This window comes from Candoia aspera, chromosome 7 (assembly GCF_035149785.1).
Source record: "Candoia aspera isolate rCanAsp1 chromosome 7, rCanAsp1.hap2, whole genome shotgun sequence".
In the NCBI taxonomy this organism is placed as follows: Eukaryota; Metazoa; Chordata; class Lepidosauria; order Squamata; family Boidae; genus Candoia; species Candoia aspera.
Window position 1 is genome coordinate 33,877,254 of NC_086159.1, and position 27,552 is coordinate 33,904,805.

The 27,552-nt window shown below is 36.5% G+C and overlaps 1 protein-coding gene across 9 annotated transcripts in view; it reads right to left on the bottom strand.

Moving 5' to 3' along the window:
- Positions 1-26,925, bottom strand: part of CNOT4 (CCR4-NOT transcription complex subunit 4) — an 86,915-nt gene extending 59,990 nt beyond the window's left edge. For 4 of the 9 annotated variants that reach the window (XM_063308627.1, XM_063308625.1, XM_063308626.1 and 1 more), the window contains exons 1-5: positions 26,695-26,923; positions 8,986-9,247; positions 4,398-4,595; positions 3,693-3,779; positions 2,446-2,547 (exon numbers count right to left, since the gene is read on the bottom strand). In XM_063308627.1, the coding sequence (XP_063164697.1) occupies positions 2,446-2,547; positions 3,693-3,779; positions 4,398-4,595; positions 8,986-9,159 (561 nt within the window). In that variant the 5' untranslated portion in view covers positions 9,160-9,247; positions 26,695-26,923. Of the gene's footprint in view, positions 1-2,445; positions 2,548-3,692; positions 3,780-4,397; positions 4,596-8,985; positions 9,248-26,694 lie in introns of all 9 variants that reach the window. The other 5 variants (XM_063308630.1, XM_063308629.1, XM_063308628.1 and 2 more) reach the window with 3 other exon arrangements.
- Positions 26,926-27,552: the final 627 nt, after the last annotated feature.

A 27,552-nucleotide genomic window follows, 5' to 3' on the forward strand; every position in this document is an offset into this window, starting at 1 on the left:
AAGCCCATATATAAACTGGGAACACAGAACTCTGACTTTTAAGGATGGGTTTTACCAAGCCCCTACAGCGGAGAGAGCTTCACGTGCAGGGGTTGGAAGGGCTGCAATTGCCACGCTGCACCTTAGTTTGGCACATTTAGAAGGCTTGCCCGATTGATACCAAGCCTTTGCAGACATCTTTGGGGAAATGGAAGCGGATCAGCTACCCCCCCCCCCCCATCAAAAGACTGACTGTGCAACAGAGTTGGTTCCCAATGCTCAATTGCCCAAGCCGAAAATTTATCCAATGACTCAGAAAGAGCTTGAGGCATTGCGGGACTTTATTGACAAAAATCTGTCAAGGGGGTTTACTGAACCTGCGAATTCCCCAGTTGGGGCCCCTGTGCTTTTCCGGGAAAAGAAGGATGGCACGCTTAGACTTTGTACAGACTATCGGGGGTTAAATTCCGTCTCGGTCTGCAACAAATATCCTCTGCCTCTAATGAAAGACATGTTAGCCCATTTGTCCAAGGGCAAGATTTTTCCCAAGCTCGACCTTCATGAAGCCTATTTTCGCATCCGCATACGAGAGGGAGACGAATGGAAAACTGCTTTCAATTGCCCATTGGGTTCATTTCAGTACAAAGTCCTCCCTTTTGGGTTAGCAGGGGCGTCCGGGGTCTTCATGCAATTGATTAATGAAGTGTTACATGACCATTTGTTTAAAGGGGTCCTGGTTTATTTAGACGATGTTTTCATTTACACTGAAACCAAGGAGGAACACGAACGCCTCCTCAAACAGGTGTTAAGCAAGCTTAGAGATGCCAAACTGTATGCCAAGCTTTCCAAATGTGAATTTCACAAAACCCAACTTGACCATCTAGGCTATAGGGTATCTGACATGTTGCACAGAATGGCGTTTATCGGCTTGGAATTTGTAAGCAGCCTGGGCATCAGCCAAAGCTTGCTGAATCACTGGCCAGGAGTCAGCCAGCTGAACAGCCCAGTCAGAGGCAGAACAAGATTGGGGAGGGGTTTGTGGCAGCTCAGGGATGGGAACAAAGTCGTGCCCAGAAACTACACGAAAAGGGGTCTGCCCAGTGCTCTGATGTACAGCGTTGTTGTAAGCCACCTCAGCAAAGGGCAAAAAGTCAACCCAATTGTCCTGATGGTAATGTATGTATGCCCTTAGGAATTGTTCAAGGCTAGAGTTCAAAACCTCCGGAGATCCGTCAGTCTCAGGATGTGACGATGTGGACAACGCCTGTTTGGTGCCAATCAATTTTAAAAATGATTTCCAAAACTGGGAAGTAAACTGTGTCCCACGGTCGCTGACCAAACGGGAGGGGCTACCATGGAGACGGTAGATGTGGAGTAGAAAGAGGCGGGCCAGTTGTGGGGCCGACGGGATGGACGCACATGGAATGAAATGGGCTTGTTTGGGAAAAAAAATCCTTTACAACCCAAATGAGAGTTTTCTTCTGACTGGGAGGCAGGTCCACAATAAAATCCATAGAAATCTCCTCCCAGGGACGGAATGGGCTGGCCACTGGCTGCAGAAGCCCCTGTGGTTTACCCCCTTTCTGTTTTGACATGGCACAAACAGGACAGGAAGCAACATAGTCTTTCACGTCACGCCTTAAGGTCAGCCACCAAAATTGACGGCGAACCTGTTCATGAGTCTGATGGTGTTTTAGGATAGGCAATCATTACACCTTCACAGCAGACTTCTGACAAGCAAAGTCAATGGGGAAGCCAGCAGTAAGTTGCAAGTCACGGTCAAGTGATGTTGTGCTTAATGACCACAGCAGAATGATGATTCGCTTAATGACCACAGCAGAACTGACGCTGTAAGTCAGGAGTATGATCATGTTATGTTTCACTTGACAACTGCATCGCTTAGTGATAGAGTTGACGGTTCCAACTGCAGTCATTACATGAGGACTACCTATACCAAATTTAGCAATTATAAATCTATGTATGTTTATTCTGAAGTATGTCTCACTGTGTTCAATGGCTATTACTGCCAGATAAGTATGCAGAAGATTTTTAGTCCTTGTCAGTCATTAATCCTACAATAGTCTATTCCCATTCAAGTTGAACTGGGGTGAAAGTACATTAATTTCATCTCCCAGTTTTCCAGTAAGTGTCTACAATTAGACAGGGAGTGGGGAGAGTGAAGAAAAGCCACTGCCATCTAGAATGAAGATTCTAAAAAAATCTGTGCTTCAACAAGGCAAAAGCAATACAAACACCTTCTCTTCCTCATCTGAGTCTTCATGCAACCGGTTTACAGTATTTGCAACTAGATATATTCATTTTTCACCCATTACCTTTGCCTTCAACAGTGCCTGTCTTTATTTGCCAAATGTAAGAGAACCCTCCCTTTGCCTTCCCTTTGGATAAATTTGGTAAATTCTTATACAGCAGCAAATGCTACAGTTATACAGTATTTGTTAACATTACCTTAAGTGTTCTTCCATCTACTACCACATTATTAACGCACTGTATAGCTCTGAGTGCATCTTCTGACCGGATGTATGTTACATATGCACTTGCACTTGGACCCTAGATTTAAAAAAAAATTTACAAGTCAGTTCCTTAAGTACTTAGAATTTTATGGAGTTAAAGGCCAAATGTAAAACTTAAGTAAAACTTTACTTACAAAAAAAGCTCTGGATAAAGCCTTCCAAATTACTATAATTTATTGTAAAATTAGTAATAATTAGGACTACAATGTATGATTAATGTACAAGAATATTTCTCAAATGTTTGTTGTGACACAACTGCAAAGCTTAAGAATAAACAGAATTAATTTCTTGTTTCAAGACCATTTTACACATGTGTAAATATATCAATAGACCACATCAACTAAAAATAATAAAAGACTGTTTTGTGGAAAAACAGTAATTTCTTAAAATTCACCTAAGACTTTATGACTAAAGAGATATTTGAACTAGTGAATTCTCAGATCACTGTGCTACTATTTATACCTAACTTTCTATATAATTTGGTAAGACAGTTAGGAAAATGCTAACACCATAATTATTCAAGAATCTTCATTATGCAATTAGATTCACTTGTTTTCTTAGAATTCTATTTGTTACTTTAGCATTTAAAACCAACTGTTCAAAATAATACAGCTGTGCAGCTCTTTCCATTCAATGGGAAATGGGTGCACCACAAAACATGTAGGCACTCACACAGCACTTCTCAGCAACTTCTTAAAGTTGCTGATGTTTGAAGGCTGCAGAGTCCTATGAAGTAATACACTTTGAGATAAAAGTGAATCTAAATATTAATATGGCATTAGAACGCCTAACTCAATATATTATTTTCTAGATTAGAGGAAAATTAACAACAATTTCTTATGTGAAAATTTAAAATAAATTTAATATATTAATGACTGTATTAACTGAACAATGGTGATCGTTCAAACACTTCAGCATGGAATAAGAACATATACAGTATATCAATACTAAAGAAAATTTATTAAATAGATGAGTCAAAATAAGCAGAATTCTGTAATTATTCTTATACAATGCCCATAATTTGAGAATCTTCTTAAATTATATTTTAATATTCTGAGTTGTGTATTTGATTGAATTTTAAGTAAAATATAAACACATGGTATATTGACACATAGCTATTTACATTCCACAGAAATAGTGGATTTGCTCCTTTTCCCCAGAAGTACAAAAAAAATATCTTACCTGTGAGCCTGCATATGATGTGCTGTTGTTGATGACAACTTTGTGTATTTTACCAAATTTTCCAAAATATTCTGGCCTTTTCAAAACCTGTATTGAATAATGTAATAAAAATAAATTTTATAATTGCAAGTTGTTTACTTAAAACTCATACCACTATTTAAGATATACTTAGTTTAAGCTATTTTTACTGGCCTTGAAAAACATCTTTTAAATTTGGCTTTCAGGAAAGACAAAAGTGATTTAAGGACCAGGCAGCCCAACCTGCAAAAAACACCATGGCTATTGTATTAAATACTTCTGAAAAGTCCAGAATAATCATCTTATTTGGCAACCTCAATATACTTAATATACAATGCAAAATTCAGAATATAGATATTCTCAGAAGTTCAAATCTTAATAAATAAAATCTTGACCACATGGAGTAATATTGTTCATAACTTTCCACAATTTCAACAAAAGATCAGTTCATATGTAGAAAGTGAACGTGTTTTCCATCCAGAATTTTAAAGCAGGCATACTTTATTTTTTTGCTAGTTTTACATTTTGTTTCTTTCCTTTTCTTTGTTTTTATTTTTCTTGTTTTCGTTAATGTATGTATTTGGAAATTTTAAAAAAATTCTTTCTATTTATAGACTGAAAGCAATACCTTTTTTAAAAAAAGAATACACTGGGAAAGTGAAAGGCACACTACCAGAAACTGCTTACCTCTGGGTCTGCTAGACGCTGGGATAAACCTACTACAAAAACAAGATTCTTCTGTACAACCCGTACACTGGCCAGATGCTTACGATTCTCTGATATCTTCTGTTTTCTCTCATTTTGTTTCTGTTTCTTTTCATTTTTTATCCTCTGCAGCTCTTCTTGGGAGAGTGGTTTGTATACTGCTGGATCTTCTGGATATGGCTTTAAAAAAGGAATAAATATTCAAGAACACTGGAACTGACACCGAACAGCTACACAGAATGGAGGATCTTGCTGAACGAAGCCAACTGTGGAAGGATGTCCCTGATATTCAATAAAGACACCTAGCTAAAATATCTCCACCCAACTTTCAGGAATCCTTGTTCTATTATAATCTACCATATTCAGCAGTAAGAGAGTGTCCAGGGAGACAATCCTACTACTTGGTTACTATATATAACATTCGAGTTATTGATTACTATTGCTATCTTTACAAGACTGTATTTCTAGAACTGTGAGTGCTAAGTGGCTGCAAGTTATTTCTAATGTAGAAATATTACATTTTATGTTGTATCCAGCAGGCTCATTTCAAAATTCAGTTGTCTTACATGCGCTGCAATCATACCTGTGCTTTCTGGCAATCATGAATATTTACCTCAGTGAATAATTTCTACATTAGACTTTTTTGCCGAACCAGTGCTTGCTACAGTAGATATTTTGCAAATTACTCAAAAAATTATTTCAAATAAGCTAAGCCACATAATCTGGCATGCCTAATTTCTGCAGGTATCCCTATTAAACTTTGCTGTTGTCCTTTATAAGATGTCCAATCTTTGCCACTGCAGAATTTAAGAGGAGACAGGTAAGGACACACTAGCTGGCATTATTGTCACTGGGGAAATTTGAAGTGTTCCAAGGTACACAGATTACAAAATCTAGTTTGAAAATACTGCCTTGACTAGTGCTATTACATTCACTTTTAAAGATAGTACGAAAATAGTAGATCTTGTTTAAAATATACTGATAAACAAGAGTAAATGGTACACAATGATACTAGCTGATATATTTAGTTATTACTCTAATATATTAGAGAGAGAGAGAACTGGAGGAGCTTCATAGGAAGAAAAGACCTACAATTTCCAGCATTTAGTTGCATTTTTAAAACTACATTAGAGAATTACACTTAACCTCACAAACTTCATTTATTTATTTATTTATTCAAATTTTGTCACCACCCATCTCACACAAAGTGACTCTGGGCGGTTTACAATAAAACTAAAAATAAATACAGATTAAAATATACTAAAAACCATACTTCTCAAATGCAAATATAAAATATAAAATCCAAGATGGCAATATTAAAAGTTCTTAATTTAAATTCATAAATTCATGGGAGCCTCTTTAGGGCGCTAACCACCCCCAGGATTGGCTACCCTCTTCCTGCCCCAAGTGAGGTGGCAGAGCCAGGTCTTTACCCCTTTCTGGAAGGCCAGGAGAGTGGGTCCTGCCTCACCTCTAGGGGAAGAGTATTCCATAGGGTGGGGGCCATGGCAGAGAAGGCTCTCTTCCTGGGCCCCGCCAATCGACAATCTCTCATGGACGGGGTCTGTAACATGCCCTCTCTTCCTGACCAGGTGGGATGGGTCAATGTAACGGGGATGAGACAGTCCCTCAGGTAACCTGGACCCACTCATTTCATGGCACACAGAGAATAGTTAATCATTTTATTGTAGGTATATGCATATTATATCACCTTCCAATTACTGCTAGTTGAAGATATATATGAAAATCTGACTATAATAAACAGCATTAAAATAGCCTATGTTTAGAAATGAGTAGTATTTTCTTTATTTTATACCTAAGCACACTAAGTAGTACTTAGGCATTAGATACCCAAAAAGAACATACTCATTTCTATATACATTTATAAGTAGTTTAGATGCTAATATGGTAGCACCTAGCAACCATGCCCATACTAAAAAGCCAAGGAGAGTCAAGCCTAGTTAGTACTTGAGACTGAAAATTCGTAAGGAAACCACCCAGAGTCCCCTTTTCAGGGGAAATGGGTGGTGATAGAAATTTGAAAATAAATAAAAATAAAAAAATAAAAAAATCAGATGTGTAGACTAAACTATGTGTAGACTAAACTAACATATGTAGTAACATATGGCTGTGAGAGCTGGACCATAAGGAAGGCTGAGTGAAGGAAGATCGATGCTTTTGAACTGTGGTGTTGGAGGACAATTCTGAGAGTGCCTTGGACTGCAAGAAGATCAAACCAGTCCATCCTCCAGGAAATAAAGCCAGACTGCTCACTTGAGGGAATGATATTAAAGGCAAAACTGAAATACTTTGGCCACATAATGAGAAGACAGGACACCCTGGAGAAGATGCTGATGCTAGGGAGAGTGGAGGGCAAAAGGAAGAGGGGCCGACCAAGGACAAGATGGATGGATGATATTCTAGAGGTGACGGACTCGTCCCTGGGGGAGCTGGGGGTGTTGACGACCGACAGGAAGATCTGGCGTGGGCTGGTCCATGAAGTCACGAAGAGTCGGAAGCGACTAAACGAATAAACAACAACAACAAGACTAAACTAGGAGTCCAATGACATTCCATAAGTGGGCAATGGCAAATCATTTCTGTACTATTGCCAAGAAAATTGCTTTATCAATGTAGTCACTGGGAATTAAGACTACTAAGTATATTAAATTAGCTTTTCAAAAAACTGTAGAACATTGTTTGCCTAGAGCAAGTAGTGATTGCTCCACTTGACATTCTAATCAAATAATATAATTTGAAGAAATCCAATCAGTAACGACAGAAACACAAGTGATAAGTGCAAAAAAGTAAGGGATATAATCCCAAGTGGTCCTTGCCAAAATGCCTGCTTATTTGCAGTTATATACTGCAGTATTTAAAGAAAGCATGGCATTGCTTTAATCTCATGCAACTCAACATTTAGCCTTCTTTACCTATTAGTGGTGCATGACAAGTGACCTATTTTAGCACTGTCAAGTATAAAGAGCTCTATCATCAGAAACACTCAAAGCAAATGCACCAGTCAAATATTTATCTGCTAAATTATTACAATATATTTTGAAAAAAGTACACATTTTAGGAAAAACTACTAAATATTACAGCATCACCAAAACAGTCAAGCTATTTGAAGTAACAGTTTTCAAAAGGGAAAAACAGAAGGAAGATTTCACAAGGCTATTAATCTCAGTGGCTTTCCAAGATCCTTATTCAATATGACCTGATCAGGGGATCATTCAACCTCCCCCACCCCCACCCCTGGCTAGAGATTCTGTTAGCACAGATGATAGGATTCTGTCTACTTTATTGCTTCATACAAAATGTAGCTGTACAACACTGGAAGTCCTCACTAAAGAATAACATCATTTGTTGCATCAGTCATAACATTTCATGGATCAATGTACCCAATAAAATAGCATCTCATCCATAAACATGTATGCCATAATTAATTTATTCATCCATTTGTTGCTTCATGACACTGTTTTTTGAAAGAAGAGTGACGCCACTGGTAAAAAAAAAAGCATAAACTGATTCAGGAGGTTAAGAGGAAAACTATATTGTTACAATTAATGATAGGGCATTAATAAACAAAGTTTATTATGCTGCTGACCAATGAATTTCAAAAATAGAGAACTATCAATTGTAGATGGTTTCTGGAAATAAAACTGTTTTTGTAATTTTTGCTGCAAGGGACTAGGCATTGTGACACTATAACAAGTAAAAAACCTATTAATAAACGAAGCAACTTTACAGCAAATATTTCACGAAACATCTATGTTATATTTAAAAAACTCTTTTTCCTTGAGAAAATTATTACTGTAAAAGGCTAAGAATTAACTACAATAAACAACAACAAATTTTTTATTGAAAAGAGTAGCAGCACTGTTGAAACTACAAATTTCCACTGGATTACACAATTTAATTTGTACTGTGATAGCAGTGGGACTAATCACCATCCTTTCCTTAAACAGTAGATAGAATAATATACCTATGATTCAAAAGTCCACTTCATGCTTTCTACACTCAATATAATGGTGTCCACTGTTGGCAAATAACAGCAGTATTTCCCAAGCTTTTGGGAGCTTGCCACTTAGCCTCAGAATAAAGGCCTTTATCTAGGTGATTTTTGGCAGTATGGGCAGTAGCACACTAATTACTTTGCTTCAATATTTCATGAGGTATGTCATGAAGAAATGTGTGATATACACTCCTGGTGGCACAAACAGCATTTGCAAATACTATAGAATATAGTATCTCAGTTCAAAATAACCACAACAAAACAAAAAAATTGATCAAGTATGTAAAGAAATGTGCAATCATTGCATAGGACGGTGAAACTAGTTACACCAAGGACAATCTTTGCCACTTTACATCAATAAAAGTATCTTATTTGTCACAAATTACATTGTGAGAAAAACTACATTTCATATAAAGCAATTGTATTTTTTCTGTTTATCCTCTACCTACCACCTCCAAATTTTTACCGAAGAAACTTAAATTTAGATTGAAGCAACATTTCATTCTGAGGTTGTATTATCGAACAAAGTATTTCTGATGAACTTAAAAAAGATACCTTTCTACAAGCAGGACAAAGTCCATTCTCATCCGTGCGAATACGATGCCAACAGAAGCGACAGATCTGGTAACCACAGGTGCAAGGGAAGAAGTTTATATCATCAATCTCCAGAGGCTCCATGCAAAGGGGGCATTCCACAGGGTCTTCCTTTGCATCTGGGCTGCGAGACATCTCTTCTCACAGAGCAGCAAAAAGTATATAATAACTTAGGGGAGGAATAAGATCAGCACAGAAAAATAAAATGAAGATATTCAAAGATCTGCAAAAGAAAAATAAAGATAAGCAAATTAGCATTTAAATATATTCTGGGATGTAACCATTACTTTTATTTTATTTTATTTTTATTTTATTTTATTAATCACATTTATGTGGCCACCCATCTCACACAAGGCAAATCTTTTAAAAAGTAAATGATTTTCATTGTTTTTACTCAACTGTATCTTCATTATTTTCTGAGAGAAGACCTTCATTACATCTTTATCCAGTCTCCTTACTTAATATTGGGAAATCTCTCTTGCAAGCTTTCAGTTAACTGTTGGAAACAGCAGCATGTAAACTGACAGTATCCTTTCATCGTTAAACAAACTCAAACTACATAAGCCATCAACATGCCTCTGTGCTACTTACATGTTTGGCAATCTGATTATATTCTCTATCTTAGTCATCGCAGTAAGATAGAAAGGTGGCATATCCCTTTCCAGGTTTATTAAGACAGAAAGCCTAAAGAGAATGTTAGCAATCTTCTGTCAACAAGATGCCAGAAGAAACTTCACTACACACTTAGACACTAACAACAGAGTATGCAGACCTAGTTATATTTTGCATCGATATAGCAGAATACAATAGGAAGAGGGGACTTTTTATCATACATAGTGGACTTGTGAAAAAACAAAGAAATTTTGGGTGCCAATTCATACAACGGTGCAAGATACTGCAGATTAATATTACAATGAAAACAGAATTATTTCTATTGGATTTTATGGACACTGAACTGGAAAAGAAATATGGGAAACTAATATTGTATATGGTAACTGTAGCAAGATTATTGTATGTGCAAAGATGGAAGAATAATGAAATACCCACAGTATTTGGATTATAAAATTAATGGTGCTTGCAGAAATGGCAATATTGACCAGCTGATCAGGGAAAAAACAATAAAGACTTTTTTCAAAAGACTGGAAGCCTTATATGGACTTTTTGTTGAAAGAAAAAACCAAATTGATGATTTGGGAATTTTAAAGGGTTAAAGGGTTAAAGAGGAAAGGGGAAAATTAAGATCACAATTACTTGCCTCAATAAAACATCATGGGATGCTTGGGGCATACTTGGAGTTTAGTTGCACTTGTGGCAAAACAGCCAAAATGTGCCAACCCTGATTAGTGCTGTCCATACCAAAAGCAAAAAAAGCTGAATGTGGCAAATTAGAATTAAGGCTGGTAGCTTTGTTTGCACTTTCCCTGTCTTACTAAAATGCATTATGTGAAAGCTTCAATTGACCAATGCTATGATAGCTGGTAGAAGTCAATATCTGTGGGCCCATGACCATGGCGTTCGCAAGACTGCAACTTGGAATGTAACAAGAATAAATAGTGAACTGTATGAATTAATGAATGGAAGAAATACTTTATCTGTGAAACTAAGAGAAGTGAAAGGTGTACTAGATCTGAATGAAAATGGTGTGATTTCATGGAGGGGAATTAATACATGCAGAGAAGTGAAAGTTTAAAGTTAATTAATGATGTATAGTATTTGGATGCAAAGCAGGCAAGGATGCTTCAGATCCATCACTGTCTTTTTGTCAACTCCACCTTATACTATGCCTTCTTCTGGACTCCCATGGTAGTTCTGCAGGCTCAAGAAATGCAGTGACCATGCAAAGATGGCTTTTTAAAGGAGCAGCTGAGAGGTAGAGAAAGGGTACCCAGCACTAAATGCAAAGCATCCCTGCTGATTTCTGCTCCAAATACTGCACACCACTAGGTTGAATTAAATTTAGGGAAGATTATTAAGAGGGTGGTAGGAATTGAGCTACAGAGTGCCCCTAGAGGAAATGAATTATCTGAGCCTTTTTCAGTCAGGGTTCAGGCTTGGGCATAGGACAGAAACAGCTTTGGTTATGCTGGTGGATTAGCTTTCTTGGGACCTAGTTGGGATAATATATACCCCTTCTGTACCCATTAAACCTCTCAACACTTTTTAATATGATCAGACATGCATCAGTCTTGGATACACTGTTTCAGTGGCTCTGCTTCTCCTTCAATGGAAGGTTCCAGGCAATGGTGACAAGTAACGAGAGTCTGGCTCGATGGCCCCTCATTTATAGGGTACTGCAGGGTTTACATTTTCCCCCAGTTGCTTAACATCTGCATGAAGCTACTGGCCAAAGTAATCAGTCAATCTGGGATGCAGTATCATTCATACACTGATGATACCCAGCTGTACATCACTACATTGGGCTGTGCTAGGTGATTCTGTGGAAGTCATGTCCCAGGTCCTGGAGGCTGTAAGGGCTTGGATGGGACCAAATAGTGAAACTGAACCCAAGCAAGATGAAGTTCTATTTGTTCATCAATACTGTCCATCAGCTTCACTGCTGTCTCTTGACTTAGAAGTCCTCTGAACTCATGGCTACTTCTGGATAGACAAGTAAAGACCACAGCTAGGAAGGCTTTTGCCTAGCTCTAGTAAGGATCCACAACAGTGACTCATACCCTTATTACCCTCATTGATCTTTCAGCAGCCTTTGATACCACTGATCACAATCTCTTTCTAGACTGGGTCAGGGGGTTGGGAGTGAGGGACACAGTCCTGCAGTAGTTCTCCTCCTCCCTCTTAGGCAAGTTCCAGTTGTAGGGCTGGACCTTTCCCTCCCCCATTGCAGGGTACCTCAGTGCTCAACTCTCTCCCCATTACTACTTAGCAACTACATGAAGCTATTGGGTAAGGTTATTATGTTGATGCTACTCAGCTGTACATCTCTGCTGTTCAAGTGGCACTGTCAAGGTTCTTTCCCACTGCCTGGATGCTTGAGGTTCTGGATGAAGAAGAATAGGCTTTGACTTAACTCTAGCAAGACTGAGTAGAACCTCCTGAATCTTGATGCTTTCCATCTCTGATTCTGGATGGGATAGCACTCCCCCTGACTGAGTTGGTGTGCAGTTTTGGGGTCCTCCTGGATTCACATCTCCTGCTAGAGTAGGTGGCAGCCATGACCAGGAGGGTCTTTGTCCAAATCCCTCTTGTGCGCCAACTGCACCTCCTGTTCCTGGATCAGGAGGTAGGCCCTGCTCACAGTCACTCATGACTTAGTCACCTCCCAGATGGATTATTACAGTGTGCACTATATGGGGCAATTGCACCAGAATGCAGTGGCCTGTGCAGGTTTGGGTACACTTTGATATGCTTATGGTACAATATTAGTTTGCAAGCTGTACTGGTTCCCAATAGTTTTCCAGGTCCAATTCAAGGTGCTGGTTTATACCTATAAGCCTGTATGGCATGGGCCAGGTTACTTACTGAAGTGCCAGTCTCTAATTGTCTCTGCCTATCCCACCAGATCTGGCAAGATGGACATATTCCAAGTCCCTTCTGCGAATAATGTCATCTAGTGGAGCGGGTAATGCACCTTCTCTGTCACAGTGCTTGCCTTATGAAACAGCATCCCCCTTCCCCGATTCAGACAGCCCCAACCCTGTTAGCTTTGCAGAAGGCCTTGAAGACCTAGCTTTTCCTTCAGGTACTAGGACCAGGATGCTAGATGAGACCAGAATGTATTGTGATGAACTGTGAGATAGCGTCAGCCCCACTAGATAGACCAGGGTAGGAAATCAACTCTACAGAAAACATTGTGATGTACCTCCTCCTCCTTTTTATAGTTCAGTGAATTGGGGAGGTGTCTAATCTGCTTCCAAATGTTATCTGGACATTAAACCTGATTAATATTGCCTATTTATTTTTCCAGACAGATCAGACTAGCTGTAAATCAGTAAAAACCTGTAACAGCTGCTTATGTTTATACTGGTAAACATTTTGGCTTTAAGTTATTGCCTACAAAGAAGTCTTGATTCCAGAGATATTAACACGGCATTCTATAGTTAATACCTAGTCCATGACAAATAGAATGTAAATCCAGTTCACATACTAATTTTAGTATGAAAATTCAAATATGATATAGCACTTAAAAACTATTTTCAGTTGTTGTAGTCAATCTGAAACACAACCATATCATTCACAAAACTATTTGCTTTCATTACACATCAACAATCTGTTGTTCATTTCACCTATCACCATAATCATAAGCTTCAACATCCCATTCTACTTAAACTTTTACAAGTCTGTATTAAACATTATTATTATTATTATTATTTTAAATTTATTGGCCACCCGATTCCAAATTTCTCACAATGCAATTTTTACTCCAAAATTATTAATAAAAATGAAATTTTAAATGCTATAGGAATGTTTCTGTTTTAAATCAAATTAAATATAAGAGTAGGTCCATATTATCTCAATAGATATGCACAAAAGTAGACAAAGTCCAAACCCATAAAACATTTAAATGAAAATGCTAGAAAAATTAAAATTAATGTTTATTCTTTAAGAATTCTGAGAGCAAGTTCACTGTCTTTTACTTAAAACAACTGCTACGTATGTTTTGATTAATATATCATTTCACAGTAATCTGCTTTAAGAGTTGTATTGCCCCTCCTCCCCACAATCTAATCAATCCCATTTTCAGAAATTCTGTATTTTTGAGAAAAACACAGAGATACCATTTTAGTAGTCATCTATAGAAACAATAATGTTTGGCCTACTTTGATGAACCCAGATTGCTTATTCTATAATTTCACGCTTGGGATACACCCAACACATAAACACATCTGGAAGGCTCTCCCCAAATGTTTCTAATTCCGGCAAGTATTTGAAACCAAAATATACAACTCCAGGGTATGTTTAAATTAAATCCTCTTTGAACATCAGCAGCAGAAAAGTTGTATCAGAACCAGAAATATTAGTAATGTTATATTATATCTTCATCCAGGTTTCTCAGATTAGGAGCATCAGCTAAGTGCTTTAGTGGCACAGTGACCTAATCATCTCCCTTCCAGGTAGCTTAAAGTTATCTGCATATAGGAACAACTTCACTGACCTATTAGGATGTATACTTTGTAAGTGAAACTGAGTATTTTTTATGTAAGTGCAGGCAAATTAATTAACTTAGAAGTGTTCCTTATCATGAGAAGAACAGCATACATTAATTAGTAAACATGATAAAGTATCTATTATCTTAAAACTGTTGTTATCCAAATGATATACTGTAGATTTACATTATGTAGATATTAAGGTTTTCAGGCAAGTTTCAGAAAAAGTTAATGTTATCCCAATTAATGAATAAATGTAAATTGAACAAATTGGTCAAGTCTGTTAATTTTCTTAGTAAACCCCCCACCCCACCCCCATGATTCACATCAGTAAAATATTATGTAGTAGCACTTCTCATATTCCTTGTTTTCTGATTTCCATCACTTGAATATACTGGGCTATCATATTTTTAGGAAGAAAAAACTAATTAATTAATCTTAACAGGAGCAAAGAATTAAGTTTTGATTGCAATAATGCAATGATGTAACTTCAAACAGAGTATTTATATTCTGAAATTTCATTTCCATTAATACCAGAGAACTACAGTGGAAGTTCACAAGGAAGCGATATAAAGAATGGCAAACCAATGACAACATTCTCCCACATTCTCCAGATGGATAGTATTTGAGACAAAGACCAATCTATATGCATGAACTGACACTGGGCTTGTTTTTTCTCTCATATAAGAAAGGGGTGCCTTCTCTCTTTCAAAAAGGCAATATTAAAATATAAGTTGCAAAACAGTTTTCTGTTTACCATAATGTTGATAATCTCTTATTCTATTAACCAATGCGTGAGCATTTTAAATGGTAGTTTATTTTAAATTATTATTTATTCTATTTTTTAGACAATGACATAGGAACACAGAGGAAAGAGCAAAAAAGAGGAGTACTGTACCAAGGAAACTAACAAATCAGTATTAGGAGTGAAGGGAATCTATGGGACAGTTCAATTTTTCAAGACTTGTTCTGCAGTTCATTTGAAGAGCTCATGACAGCAGTAACTGGTTCTCTTTCCTTTTTATCAACAGAAATTCCTTTCAGATACATTAAGTTTAGAATGTGTCATTGGCCTAATGACACCTACACATACATTGTATGTGAAATCACACTGCAAACAGCTAATTTGGAGGCATATTAATTTGGACTATTCCAAACTCTGGTCCTGTAGTTTCTATTGTCATGTTATGTATCTTTATACCTGTTGCCTGAAACACTAAAGAAAGATAAGGGGAAAAGAATAACAGAAAAACTGATAAATTATTTATGTAAACCAGGCAAAAGTTATTTCTAGAAATTCTAAAATCATGGAAGATCAAGGAAATGTTAAGAAATAAGTTTAAAAATGGAAAATGTTTTATTTTAAACCTGAACTGAAATTACTAACTTGACACAGAATGTATTATTTGCAGCTTAGCTGAGTAGTGCTGTTTGATATATTTGAAGCTTACATTCAAATACAGTTGTATATAATAGCATATGAATAGATTTCTCTTCATTCAACAGTTTATTTTATCCCTCCAACACCTCTTCCTCCATCTCATATTCTGGATCTCTCCATGGAATCCTCTGTTCTTTGCAAAAGATCTGGAAATCCATGGGAATATCCACTTCATGAGTCGTGTACATTTTGGTAGTGGATAAATACGAAATCGCCTCAAATGAAACCTATCCACCAGGACGAGTATTGCCTATTTGAACTAGCAGTGGTTCTCTAGGACAGCAGTCCCCAACCTTTTTGGCACCAGGGACTGGTTTGTGGAAGACAATTTTTCCATGGACCAGGGGGTGGGGGTGGGGAATGGTTTTCCTTGGATTCACAAGGCACATGTCAGGCACTAGGACCGGCATGGAAACCAGCAGGTGCAGGCAAGGAGCTCCAGCCTGGTAACCATTGGAGGCTTCAGCAGAAGCGCAGATGAAGCTTTGCTTGCTCGCCCCCCACTCACCTCCTGCTGTGCGGCCTGGTTCCTAACAGGCCACGGACTGGTACCGGTCCGCAGCCCAGGAGTTGGGGACCCCTGCTCTAGGATCTCAGACAGAAATTGTTCATATAAGCTGCTAATTGATCACTGAAATAATAACAACTGCACCTGGAACATTCTGCACTCAGAACATACGTTTTACCACTTACTTACCATCTCCCAACTAGTAAGGTAGAAACAATTATATCCAGATCTTATGTCATGAGTAAGGATGGCGAGCAGGGGGCTCCCATCCAGGCTGTAAAGCACATCCGTAGTACTGAGGAATTAGGTAGCCATTCAAAGAGACACAGATCGGGCCCGCCTTAACTTTTGAGGTTTATCTGTCTGGGTTTTTCCCACGCTTCTTCAGTTTGTTAGGATTTTCTGTTATGTAGCAGTAATAAACACTAGAGACCTATTCCTTGTCTCAGCGTGGTTCCTGGCTGTTAGGACATCTTACCACCTCCAGAAAAAAACTGAGATATAACTTAGTTGGCATATTGTTTTTGATTTGATTATTAATATATTTTAGTATTTTAAATTACAAATCACTTGAATTCTACTGTGGTAGAAAGGCAGTCTAGAAATGCAATACATTAAAAGGGTGGCAGCATCTGGCTCATCTTATTTGGGTTCAGAATCTCACAGAACTGGGCCTGTTAGTAATCTCCTGGGAGACCTCCAGGGATTGGGAAGAAAAATAAGTAATAAGCTATATCATATCACTTTTTGAAGAAAGAACTAAAAATCCTCATTAAGCTTAAAATTCAAAATCCCTGGTTAACCTAGTATGAATTGCTACCTAAAACTGTAGACTACAATGAACTGAATCAAAACTAGAGATTTAATTTTCCATATGTGCATATGTTTATGTACATATACATACCAACACGCAAATTCAAGATGTGGTACAAATCTGTGTGTATGTAATATCTAGGAATGATTTCCATTTAGGATTGAATTCTACATCAGATTTACTTTTTAAATATGAAGTATCTGGACATCAGAGCATACTCCAAGAACTTGGTCATTCTTCCAAGGAAGGAATCAAATATCTTTACCAATAAGAGGGATATAGAAATCTTGCAGTAATTAGTACATACAAACCTTGTTTGGTATATCAGGAATGTAAAATTTAGAATTACTAAATCTAGTAACATTTAATAAATATATCTCAGATTGCAATGGGAATTCAATTTTCAAATTTTGCTCCATTCTAATATGAACCATTTTTCAAAACTGTTGAGATTTACAGGATTGCTACCACATATGAAAAAGATTTATAACCGATTCATTACACTTCCAAGATTTTTTAGAACATGAACTAATAGTTAATTTATGCCTAATAAGAATCATCTTCACTAATAGTTCACTAACCTTAATAAACTATTAGTGAAGATGCTTCTTAGTAGGCACAAAAAATATTAAGATTTCTTAAGAACCATGGGATAAAATAAACATTCACATAATTTATATATTGACTTGAATAGGAATACAGAACCTATAATCTTTTTAATATTGCTGAACTACAATCCCAACCAGCAGAGTTACTAAAATATCCAGAGGATCGTAAATTGTCCATCCTGGACGTGAAACTTATTTCTGTTATTTACTGTATCATATTAATTATCATTACCATTGGTTCTAAAACAAAATATCTTCATGCAATAGTTGCTTCTCCAATAGCCCAAAACCAATTCAAGAAAAAACTGGTTAAGACCATTCATATATTGTACAGAAACAGTCAGTTGCAGTACCATGGACAGGGTATAGAAGAAAAACAACTTTTTCTACTTTTCTTAAGAAAACTAATACAGTAGGATAGCTGAAGTACTTTAACTCAGAACTGAATCAGAGCTGGAAGAGATGTGAAAGACGTCAGCTCAAGGTGTAACTCACTACCTGCTGCTTGGTCACTATCTTTTCTGCTGGGTTCCATAGTATTATTTTGTTCTTAAATTTATAATATTTTAACCATTTTAGCTTGCAAAAACTCTTTAAATAAGAACATTTTAAATAAATTTTACACCCATAGCAAAGCAACAAGTTTACATATATATATATTTTAAGTGATTATTTCTTTAGAGCAGACATTCCTATCATTAACCTGCACTTTCTTCTACAAACCAAAACATTTCTTGTGAAGTTATCTCTTAAATACTATGTGTTATATATATATTTTAAACTGTTGGCTCTCCTGCAATTCTTTCCATACCCAATGGAGAAAAAGCTTTAGTTTAATTTGCACTGTCTTCTGTTCTGGCTAGGTTAGAAGAAAGCTTTCCAGGACAGAAAAAAATACAAAGTATATTAAAGCACACACTTAAACGAACAATTTATTTCATTTAGGTCATAAAGTCCAATCTTCTGCCTGGAATCTTTATCCTCCTCCCAAAGTTTTATCCTCCCTTTTACCAGGGTTCCAAGATCTGGACCAGGTCTGACAGACTTTCAAAGATGGTTACTCTGGCTCTTTCCAGCCAGATCGAAAATATACATTGCAACAGATGTGCAAAATTGCAGAACCTTTCCTAGCATTTTCTGATGTAAGCCACAGCCAGGATTTCACCAGTATTTTAATAGGTTATACTTTTTCATCTTTTCCATGTTCACAAAATGCCTTCTTAAATCTTACAGACAGAAATATATCTACATTCTAGCCTTCCATATACTTCGGAAACTTGTCTTTCCCATCTGGCCTAATTCAGACATTTATGGGCACAGGTATGGGTGGGGCTGTTGCTTCTCTAGCACCAAGTTCAAGTTAGTAACCTGCTTGTTTCTTTCCTCCTATATCTCTATTTCATCTCTAGAAACACCTTCCTTTTCTCAACTTAAACCTTTCAGTAATCTGCTGATGCTGGTCTCCTAAGCCAACTTGTGGGTGTGCTGGATTGGTGGAATCTATTACAACTTTTCCTCAATCAAACATCCTGGCTTGGGTTCCTTCTTTACAATTTCGGATAACTTCACTGCCCTCTTGAGACCATATACTTGCATCCTAATTCATAGCTCTAAAATAACTGTTTGTCATATCCAGCAGCTAGAAATTAAAACTCTGTCAAAATCTCCTGGTGCTAAACAATTTTGGAAGGTAATACTTATTTGTGTTTGTTCCTAGTGTCCTTCAAATCACACTGCCATCACCAGGGTTGCAGTGTGACTATCACAAACACACATAACACACCTGTCAGATTACTCTCCCACCTACTTTAACTGACTTCTGAGGAATGTGTTACTATCCCTTCAGATGGGAAGTCCTACCCAGGGAAGGGAGTCACTTTTCCTATATTACTCTGAATGGAGAAGATCCTCTCCCCAAACTAGAACTTAGAATTAAGGCTTGCCCTATGTGTTATAATATTCTGGAAATTATTCAAGATGGAGCTTTTCCAGAGCATTTGATCATTAGTATGCTATTATCATCTGTTTATTATTATCTGTACTTTTTTTTACTGTTAATTGATTAAGTTTGCTCCATCAGTCTATATGCTTTAATTCTGTAATTTTTATTGTGGACATTAAATCTGAAATTTATTTATTGTGGATGTTTTAACTGTTGATTGTCCTTGTAAACTACTATGAGTACATAATTGATTAGACACTACATACATAAATGGAATAAATAAACTTTTAAACAAATAGTTCCAATTTCCCCTTTAATCAAGATTATCAGGCCAACGATTTGGAATGTGTAATGCTAGTACAAACTCAGCACTGAGTAACAATGAATAAAATATTTTTATTTTAATTAATACAACAAAATAAGAATTTGAGAAATAAGAGATTCTTCCTGAACCAAGTTATAGGAATCTCAGAACTACATGTAAATGCTATAAATCATTAATTAGCAAAATAGACAAACAATCAACTGGAGAAACAAAATGTGAGCGTCAGGCAGAGAAAAGTTGGAGAAGAGGAATCAGCTATCTTTGTATGCTCACATCTTGTCACTGAAGGAGCTACAGTAATAATACAACTGAGCAAGGAGCACTGAAATGAAAGAAAATACTCCTGATGTATCTGCCTATAGTTTCATTATCATTATTAACATACTAATTCCAATTCTCACTGGGCTTTTGGATAGAGAGCCAAAAAAATTGCTCCCACAATCCTTGCTATTCTACGGACAAGTGACTACCTCTTCCAGCCTGAATCCCATCCCCCTGCTTCTCACTGGAAGAGGACACAGGTTTTATACAGCTATACTTTAACCTAAATTCCTTATTCTGTGTCCTGCACTCTAGAATAAGAGAAAACAGGAATTGAGCTTCTTTCATGTAACTTATTTTCACATATTTAAAGAATTCTATCAGATCCTTCCCCATGTCATCTTTTCTCAAGATTCCTTAACTCTTTATTAATAGGATTTAGTTTTAAGCTTCTAGGTATCTAGTTTCTAATTTCTAGCATCATCCTTATTGTCCTTCTCTGAAACTGTACCAATTTTTCTGGAATATTCTTAAAGTGTGGTGCTCAGCACTCAAGAGGAACAAATCTTAACCATCTTCCAGTTGCTGTCATTTAGAAAGTATACTTACGTTGCTGCAGTTTAAAACTGTATTTGCCTTTTTTTGGCCACATCACATAGCTGCCTTATATTTAGTTTGCAATCTACTATTCCAAGATCTTTTTCAAAAGTATAATTTTGTTTCTTAAAGCTAAAACTCTACACTTGTCTCTGCTAAATTATTTTCAAGCCATTTTTCTCTAACATATCAAAATTACTTTGAATTTTTCCTCCATTTCTTCATTCAACTTATTAATGCATATTAAAAATGAAAGGATCCAGGACTGATTCTTGTAGCAGTTCACTTCAATCACTGTTCAATCTAATGTGGAACCACTGATGAATAACTCTAAGATTTTCAAGCCAGCTACATATCCAATTTACTGTCATGCCATCCAGCTCACAATTAATTAGCCTACTCAGCTAATTAAAAGAAACTCAACTCAGCTAACAAATCAGAAATCACACAATTCCCATATAGCACTCATAATTTCTAATAATAAAGAAACCAAAATATTTGCATAGTAAACCCAGCAGTAATAATATACAGGGACAACTAAAACTAAGTAGGCTATAAAAAAATAAATCAGAAAAAAATTAAACCAAAATCCTGTTTCAATAATCTTATAATAGCCAATAATGTTTTCTAATAAACCTCAGTTGGTGGTACATTCCATAGACTAAATTCTGTACTGGTATTATATTCCCCAAGATTGAAGTACCTAGAAGAAAACATCAGTTAACTACCAAAGCCAGTCTCAGACCATTTAGCATCTTGAACAGAATTGTACAACACATATAAAATCTTCTGGCTTCTTTATCTATCTATCTATCTATCTATCTATCTATCTATCTATCTATCTATCTATCAGGTTTGTCACCGCCCATCCCCTCCCACCAGAGGGACTCTGGGCGGTTTACAACAATAGTCAATAAAATAATAAATATATAAAAATACAATATATAAAAATATGATATATAAAAATACAGTTACAAATACAGTAATTATAGATAAAAATAGACTCCAAATAGTGGATGATAACTCAGACCTTGTATGCGACTATCCTCCCTCAAGCTCCAAATTGTCTTATGCTACAAAAGCCTAAATCAGAATTTAGTCAAATACAATTGACTATTAAAAGATAAAACTGTCAGGAAGGAATATAGCTAGCAAATCAATAAATCTCAAAAAGGGTACTCTTGTTATCAATGTCACTACAAACAAATCAACATTTTAATTAACTAGAAACGATTGTTCTTAATTATATCTATACATGTCTAAATCTTAAAACACAGAATTAAACCAGGAAAGACAGACATATCATGGTTAGAGAATGATATGAAGTTGCCTTTTATCAGTGTATCCTGACCTAAATATCCTGAACACTTCACTGTCTTAAACAAAATAAATGTAGTTCCCAGTCCTGTTTAGGAATTTAACCTGGGGCCTTTTGCATAAAAATATGTATATCATGAATCTAAATTATGACCCATGTAGATGGGAAATCCTCAATGAAAACAAATAATGACTTAATATCTCAAGAATGATGTCTACAATTGTAGTGCAATTACTCTGCAGTAGGTCAAACTTCTCAATAATATGTGTGAAAGTATAGAAAGTATTCAATGCCTTTGATGACTGATTTCCTAGACAAATTATGCGATGAGCAGTGGTCAAGATTCTGATAGGTAACTTGACTTCCTATTTGCACCAGAATCTAAAAAGGATGTAAAAGTAGAGGAACTTATTACTAGCCAATTGTCATATAGGCACTGCTTTTTGAAAGGGCTTGAAATTATGCCCATTTCATCTATTTAGGATGGAAGACACGTTCAAATGGTTCTTTCTCAGAGATTTAAGGAATCTGAGGAATTCAGGAATGTTTTGGTGGATTTTCCATGGCTGGTGATTCCACTGAGGTTCTACCATTGATACTGAAGTTGCTGTTGACATAATTGCCCATGAGTGGTCTTCTGTTACTACAGACCTTGAAAGGTCCACTGGTTTAGTTGACCTTTGGGTAATGAAGTGGGCTGGGAGACAAGCTCGATCACAGATGAGAGAAAACTCAGCATGAACACAATGAACATGTGTTAAGGCACATATTATGTCCATCACATGGCAATAAAGGCAGTAAAGACTTTATTCACTCCAAATATTGTGTCCTACAGTAGCTTCCTGGCAAAGTTTTCATTACTATCTATTGTTCACACTATGCTAATACAGATGTTTCATGATAGAAATCTGAATGCACCGCATGTTTGATACAGTTAAGTTTTGTGGGGTCTATTCTAAAAGAATGTGGACAAGTTGCTTAAACATGTACATCCAACTACTTGCCCTCTTGATTCCTGCCTTTTATGGCTGATTTGATACAGTTATGAAGTTCCAAAGTATTCTATTCTGTCCCCAATGTTATTTAACAAGTGTACAAAGTCGATAACAGCAGACATTAGAAAGTTGGAATAGTTTTATCAGTATGCTAATAACACTATAATTCTTTATTACTGAGTCAAGAAAGGCTATGAAGGCTCTGGACATGCACCTGGCTGAATCCTGGCAGGACAAAATCATTCTGGATAGATGGGTTTTCTTGTCTGGAAATTAAGAAGGTTTCCTACTTTTTGATAGAGATGTAGTCATCCTGAAGGAACAAGTGTATAACTTGGGGATGCTCCTAAAAACAACATCCTCAACTGATATACAAATATCTGTATGGCAAATTGTAGCTTTTCCCAGTTCCTGCTGGTTTGCCAACTCCAACAAGTCCTGGATAATACATGTGCTTCCAATTTCAAAATTGAATTACTGTAATATGCTAGATGGATGGCTACTCTAGTGGTTGACTCAGACGCTCCAATATCATGACTTAGTTGCTTAGGAAGACAACTTACTATCTGTGCTGAAGGAGATGCAGTGGCTGCCAATTTCCTAATGAACCAAATAAAGACCTATATGGGTTAGAACTTGATATTTAAAGGAGCATTTATGCCCTTATAAACCTTCCCATTAATTAAAATCTAATGAGGATGTTCTCTTCAGGGTGTTGCATCTATCATGCAATGAGCTGAAAGAGAACATTCTGACGAGTATGTCAGCTGTGGGATTCCTTCTTTTTCAGATATGCTTAGTACCAAGACTTTCAAACAGACAGCCCCAACTTAAGACATACTTGTTCATAAAGGCATTTATTTAGACTGGTGTTGCTGTGAGTCTGATGTGGTTTTGATATTAACATCTTCACCTCTAAGCTGTCACTGGTCTTAAGAATATTATTTTTAGAGATTTTTGATTTAATAATTTTATTTAAATTAATATTAATTTATTGTCAATTGCTTGTAATTGTTCCTCACTTTAGTATGTGTTTTTTACACAAAAATTATAAAATATAATTATAAAATTATAAACTGTTTTTATAAAATAATAAATATAAATGCATAAATTATTCATTGCAAACATATATGCTCTATTTCAAGAAAAACATTTATAAGTTAAACGAAGCATCTTCTATTCATCTTTCAAAGTAAAGGAAATTAGTAACAACATTCTGAGGAACTCAACAAATGATACGAAGCAAATCTTAAATTCTAGTAAAATTTTTCAGAAGTATAAATGTCTCAAGTTACACAATATAGCAGCAACCTTCTATACATATTAAAGGTTTTAGGAAAACTAATTTTATCCTAACAGTTAAAGATTTTTTTTTTCCTATTGGGTTCTGGTTAAAATAATTGTATGCCTATTTATTCTATTGTAAATTAATACCAGCATCTACAAAAGACAGTACCCAATCCCAGGACTATGGGTGGTTTACAACATATAACAAAACACAGAAACAATACTTAAAATTATGAAAAAGTCTTCAAAATTACAAAATTATGAAAATAATTTTATAATCCATATAATTTTATAATTATATATTATAACAACCAAATAATAAATATAAATATGGAACAGCTCCTCAGAATCCAGCAAAATTTTCCTGATTCTTCAAATTAGACATATTTATAGATCTTCAAGTGCACAAGTAAACCATGTATCTTAAGAATGAACACTATAATGAATGAGCATTTTACTGTACCATTAATCATCAGAATACCTCTTCATGTTACTTGAGAGAACTTACTTGCCTTTCAACATCAAGACATTCTTTAAGAGAGTAAAACTTCATTGCATATTCTAACTCTTCTTCAAATCCAAGCTGGTTATGTATTTCTCGAACCAACCAGAGGAGTCTATGCACCACTAAAGATGCAAGCAATTGTTCTGTGATTTATATTTTAAAAATTAACAAAAATTAGAAAGTCTGAACAAGACCACCTAGTTTTTTTCCACTAAAAAAAACTTTCAAGTGAGAAATTATTGAAAAAAATACATGAACTGATATCTTACTTTGCCAAGTAAATGTTTCAATTCCAAATTGACATATTTAAAATTGGAATAAAAATGACTCACAGCACACATATTATATGATCAGTATAGACTTAAATTGGGAAATCACTAAAATAATTTTAATAATAATTTAATATTTTATTTTTTCAAATAAAAGGGTGAAATATCTTTATAAAAATCACAAAAAAATACAGTTAAAGGATACATTAAGTACAGTTTTTAAAAACATTTTAAATGACTGGGCACTTTCAAGATGTATCTCTGGCATATAAATAAATTCTGGGACATATTTTATTTTTTAGCAGGTTATCTAAAATTAGGCTAGAAAAAAGAAAATTATAAAGGCTTTGTTTTAGTTATTTTGGTTATTTGAATTTGGGAATTGGATACAAACTTTTTCATATTATTAAATCAATACATTATTTGCTTATCAAGTCATTTACTGACAGTGTATTCTTGTACATGCCTACTCAGAAGCCTTGCTAACTTTAACGAGGCTTACTCCCAAATTATTATAATTAACACTGCAGCCTAGGACACTTAAACAGATTTCCTGGAATTAAAAAATTAGACTTTCCCTTTGTAAACTACAGAGAAGTAGCCCACTGGACATATTAAATACTTTTTACTCTTATATCTTCTATGTATATAATTTCAGGAACTATAACCTTTGATTTATTTTTGTTACTGTGCTTTGCACTACTATCAATATCATAATAAGAAATTATTTAAGTAATTATAAAATATATAGGCAGCATTCCAACATGTGAATAACAACTTTATCAAAAAGCCTATTTACTTGAAATAATCTTCAAAACTGTCAAACACTAATAGGTATATTATCAGTAAACTTATAAAGGAGCTAGGATTTGTTATGGAAACATTGGAGGGCAAAAATAGATGGCTGGTCCACAACATCCCTTTAAAAGGAGACAATGCAATCCAAAACACCGAAGAGTGAAACCTCTACTGTAACTGCTTAACTCAAGAATAACAAGAAACATAAAGTAAAAGGAATTGGCTTCTGGAGAACCTGAAAAGCCTATTACAAAATACGATGAGTTTCCATCCAGGGAAACTCAAAAGGTATATAAAAATAGTGTAAAAGAGGAAACACCCATACAGTTAACTGCCACCCACAACCAAACACACGTGCTGCTACTGTGAACACTGGAATTTTTCCCACTTCTTTTCAACATATGGAAAAGTAATTTGGGGGTTGGGGGGTGGGGGGTGGGGTCGCATCCCACTTTATCTGAAATCCACTAAAGCATCATCGCCTAAAACAGCAGGTCCGGCCACCTCTCACCTACTAAACCTGGAAATCACGAAGAAGATGCAAAGCACAAGGTACAGCACAAGGACCCTCCGCCTCTATTTATTCCTGGCCCCCGCCATAAAAAGCCTGAACGTGGCTTCCCATGGGTCAGTCGGAACCTCTCTCCGACCACGGGAACTCCGGCGCAAGCAGTCAAGCCCCAGAAGCCCCTTCCGCTGCCAGGAGAGACAGTCGGCCCTCGTCGCTGGAACAGGCTCGCCGGGTTCCTTTGCCTTCCTCTTGCCCCTCCGCCCCAGATAGACCGAGAAGCCGAGGCAGGCAGAGGACAGGGGAAAGCTGAGGCCTGCAGGCTCCCCGAGAAGCCTCCGCGCTCTCGCAGCTCCGGCTCCCCCAGCCCCTACTGCTCGCTCACTTACCCACCTCGTCGTCCCTGTTCCACAGCAACCGGGCTGTCTGGTGGCGGGGGCGGCAATACTCTCTCGGGCGCTCGTTCTCTTTGACGATAGCGGGGATAGAGCTGAGTGACTCTACCGACGACCTTTATGTGAGAGACGGGTAATCTCTAGGCTCTGCGCGCTCCGCTGCCAGGCCGGCCACCATCTTACATTAGGGTGAGACTGCCTGCCTGCCCCGGACGCTGCTTTCAAGACGCATGCGCACAAGCCACCAGCGAGTTGGTGCGGGGGAAGGAAAAAGTAGAAAAAAATGCGACGCAACCCGAGAGCATGATGGGATTAGTAGTTTTAGTGATCACGTCTTTTCCTAAATTCGAACGGTTATGTGTTGAGCTCCCAGCGAGACTGCAATATTGAGATTTTTTTTTTCGGTGTTAGTAGTCGGCCGTATAAAAAGTTGTTTTCAACGAGTCCTCCCCTTTGGAGCTAAATAGGCTGGGTGTCAACTCGCATTTAGTTTGAAATATTTCCGGATTTTGTTTGAAATCTTCACATTCTTGTTACTCCAGTATATTTCTACAGAAAAGCTAGGGTTCACACATCGTGAGAAACATGCTTGCTTTTGCATAGTTTAAAAATAAAATTACTATTGAATAAGATAATATTGGTGAGGTTTATATGTGCTCTAAGCCATAAAGTGGTTAGGGGATTGTTAGCATTTTCTTTTCTGACAGCAGTGACCTGATTCTTTTATGTTGAACTTAAGTCCATATTGTTACTCTTACTATCTGTCACTTACTCTTATAAGCTTATTCTGAGCTTTTGCTTTTGTTATGTCAGCTGTATAGTTCAGTCTGCTTGTCTACTTTTCTTTTGTGA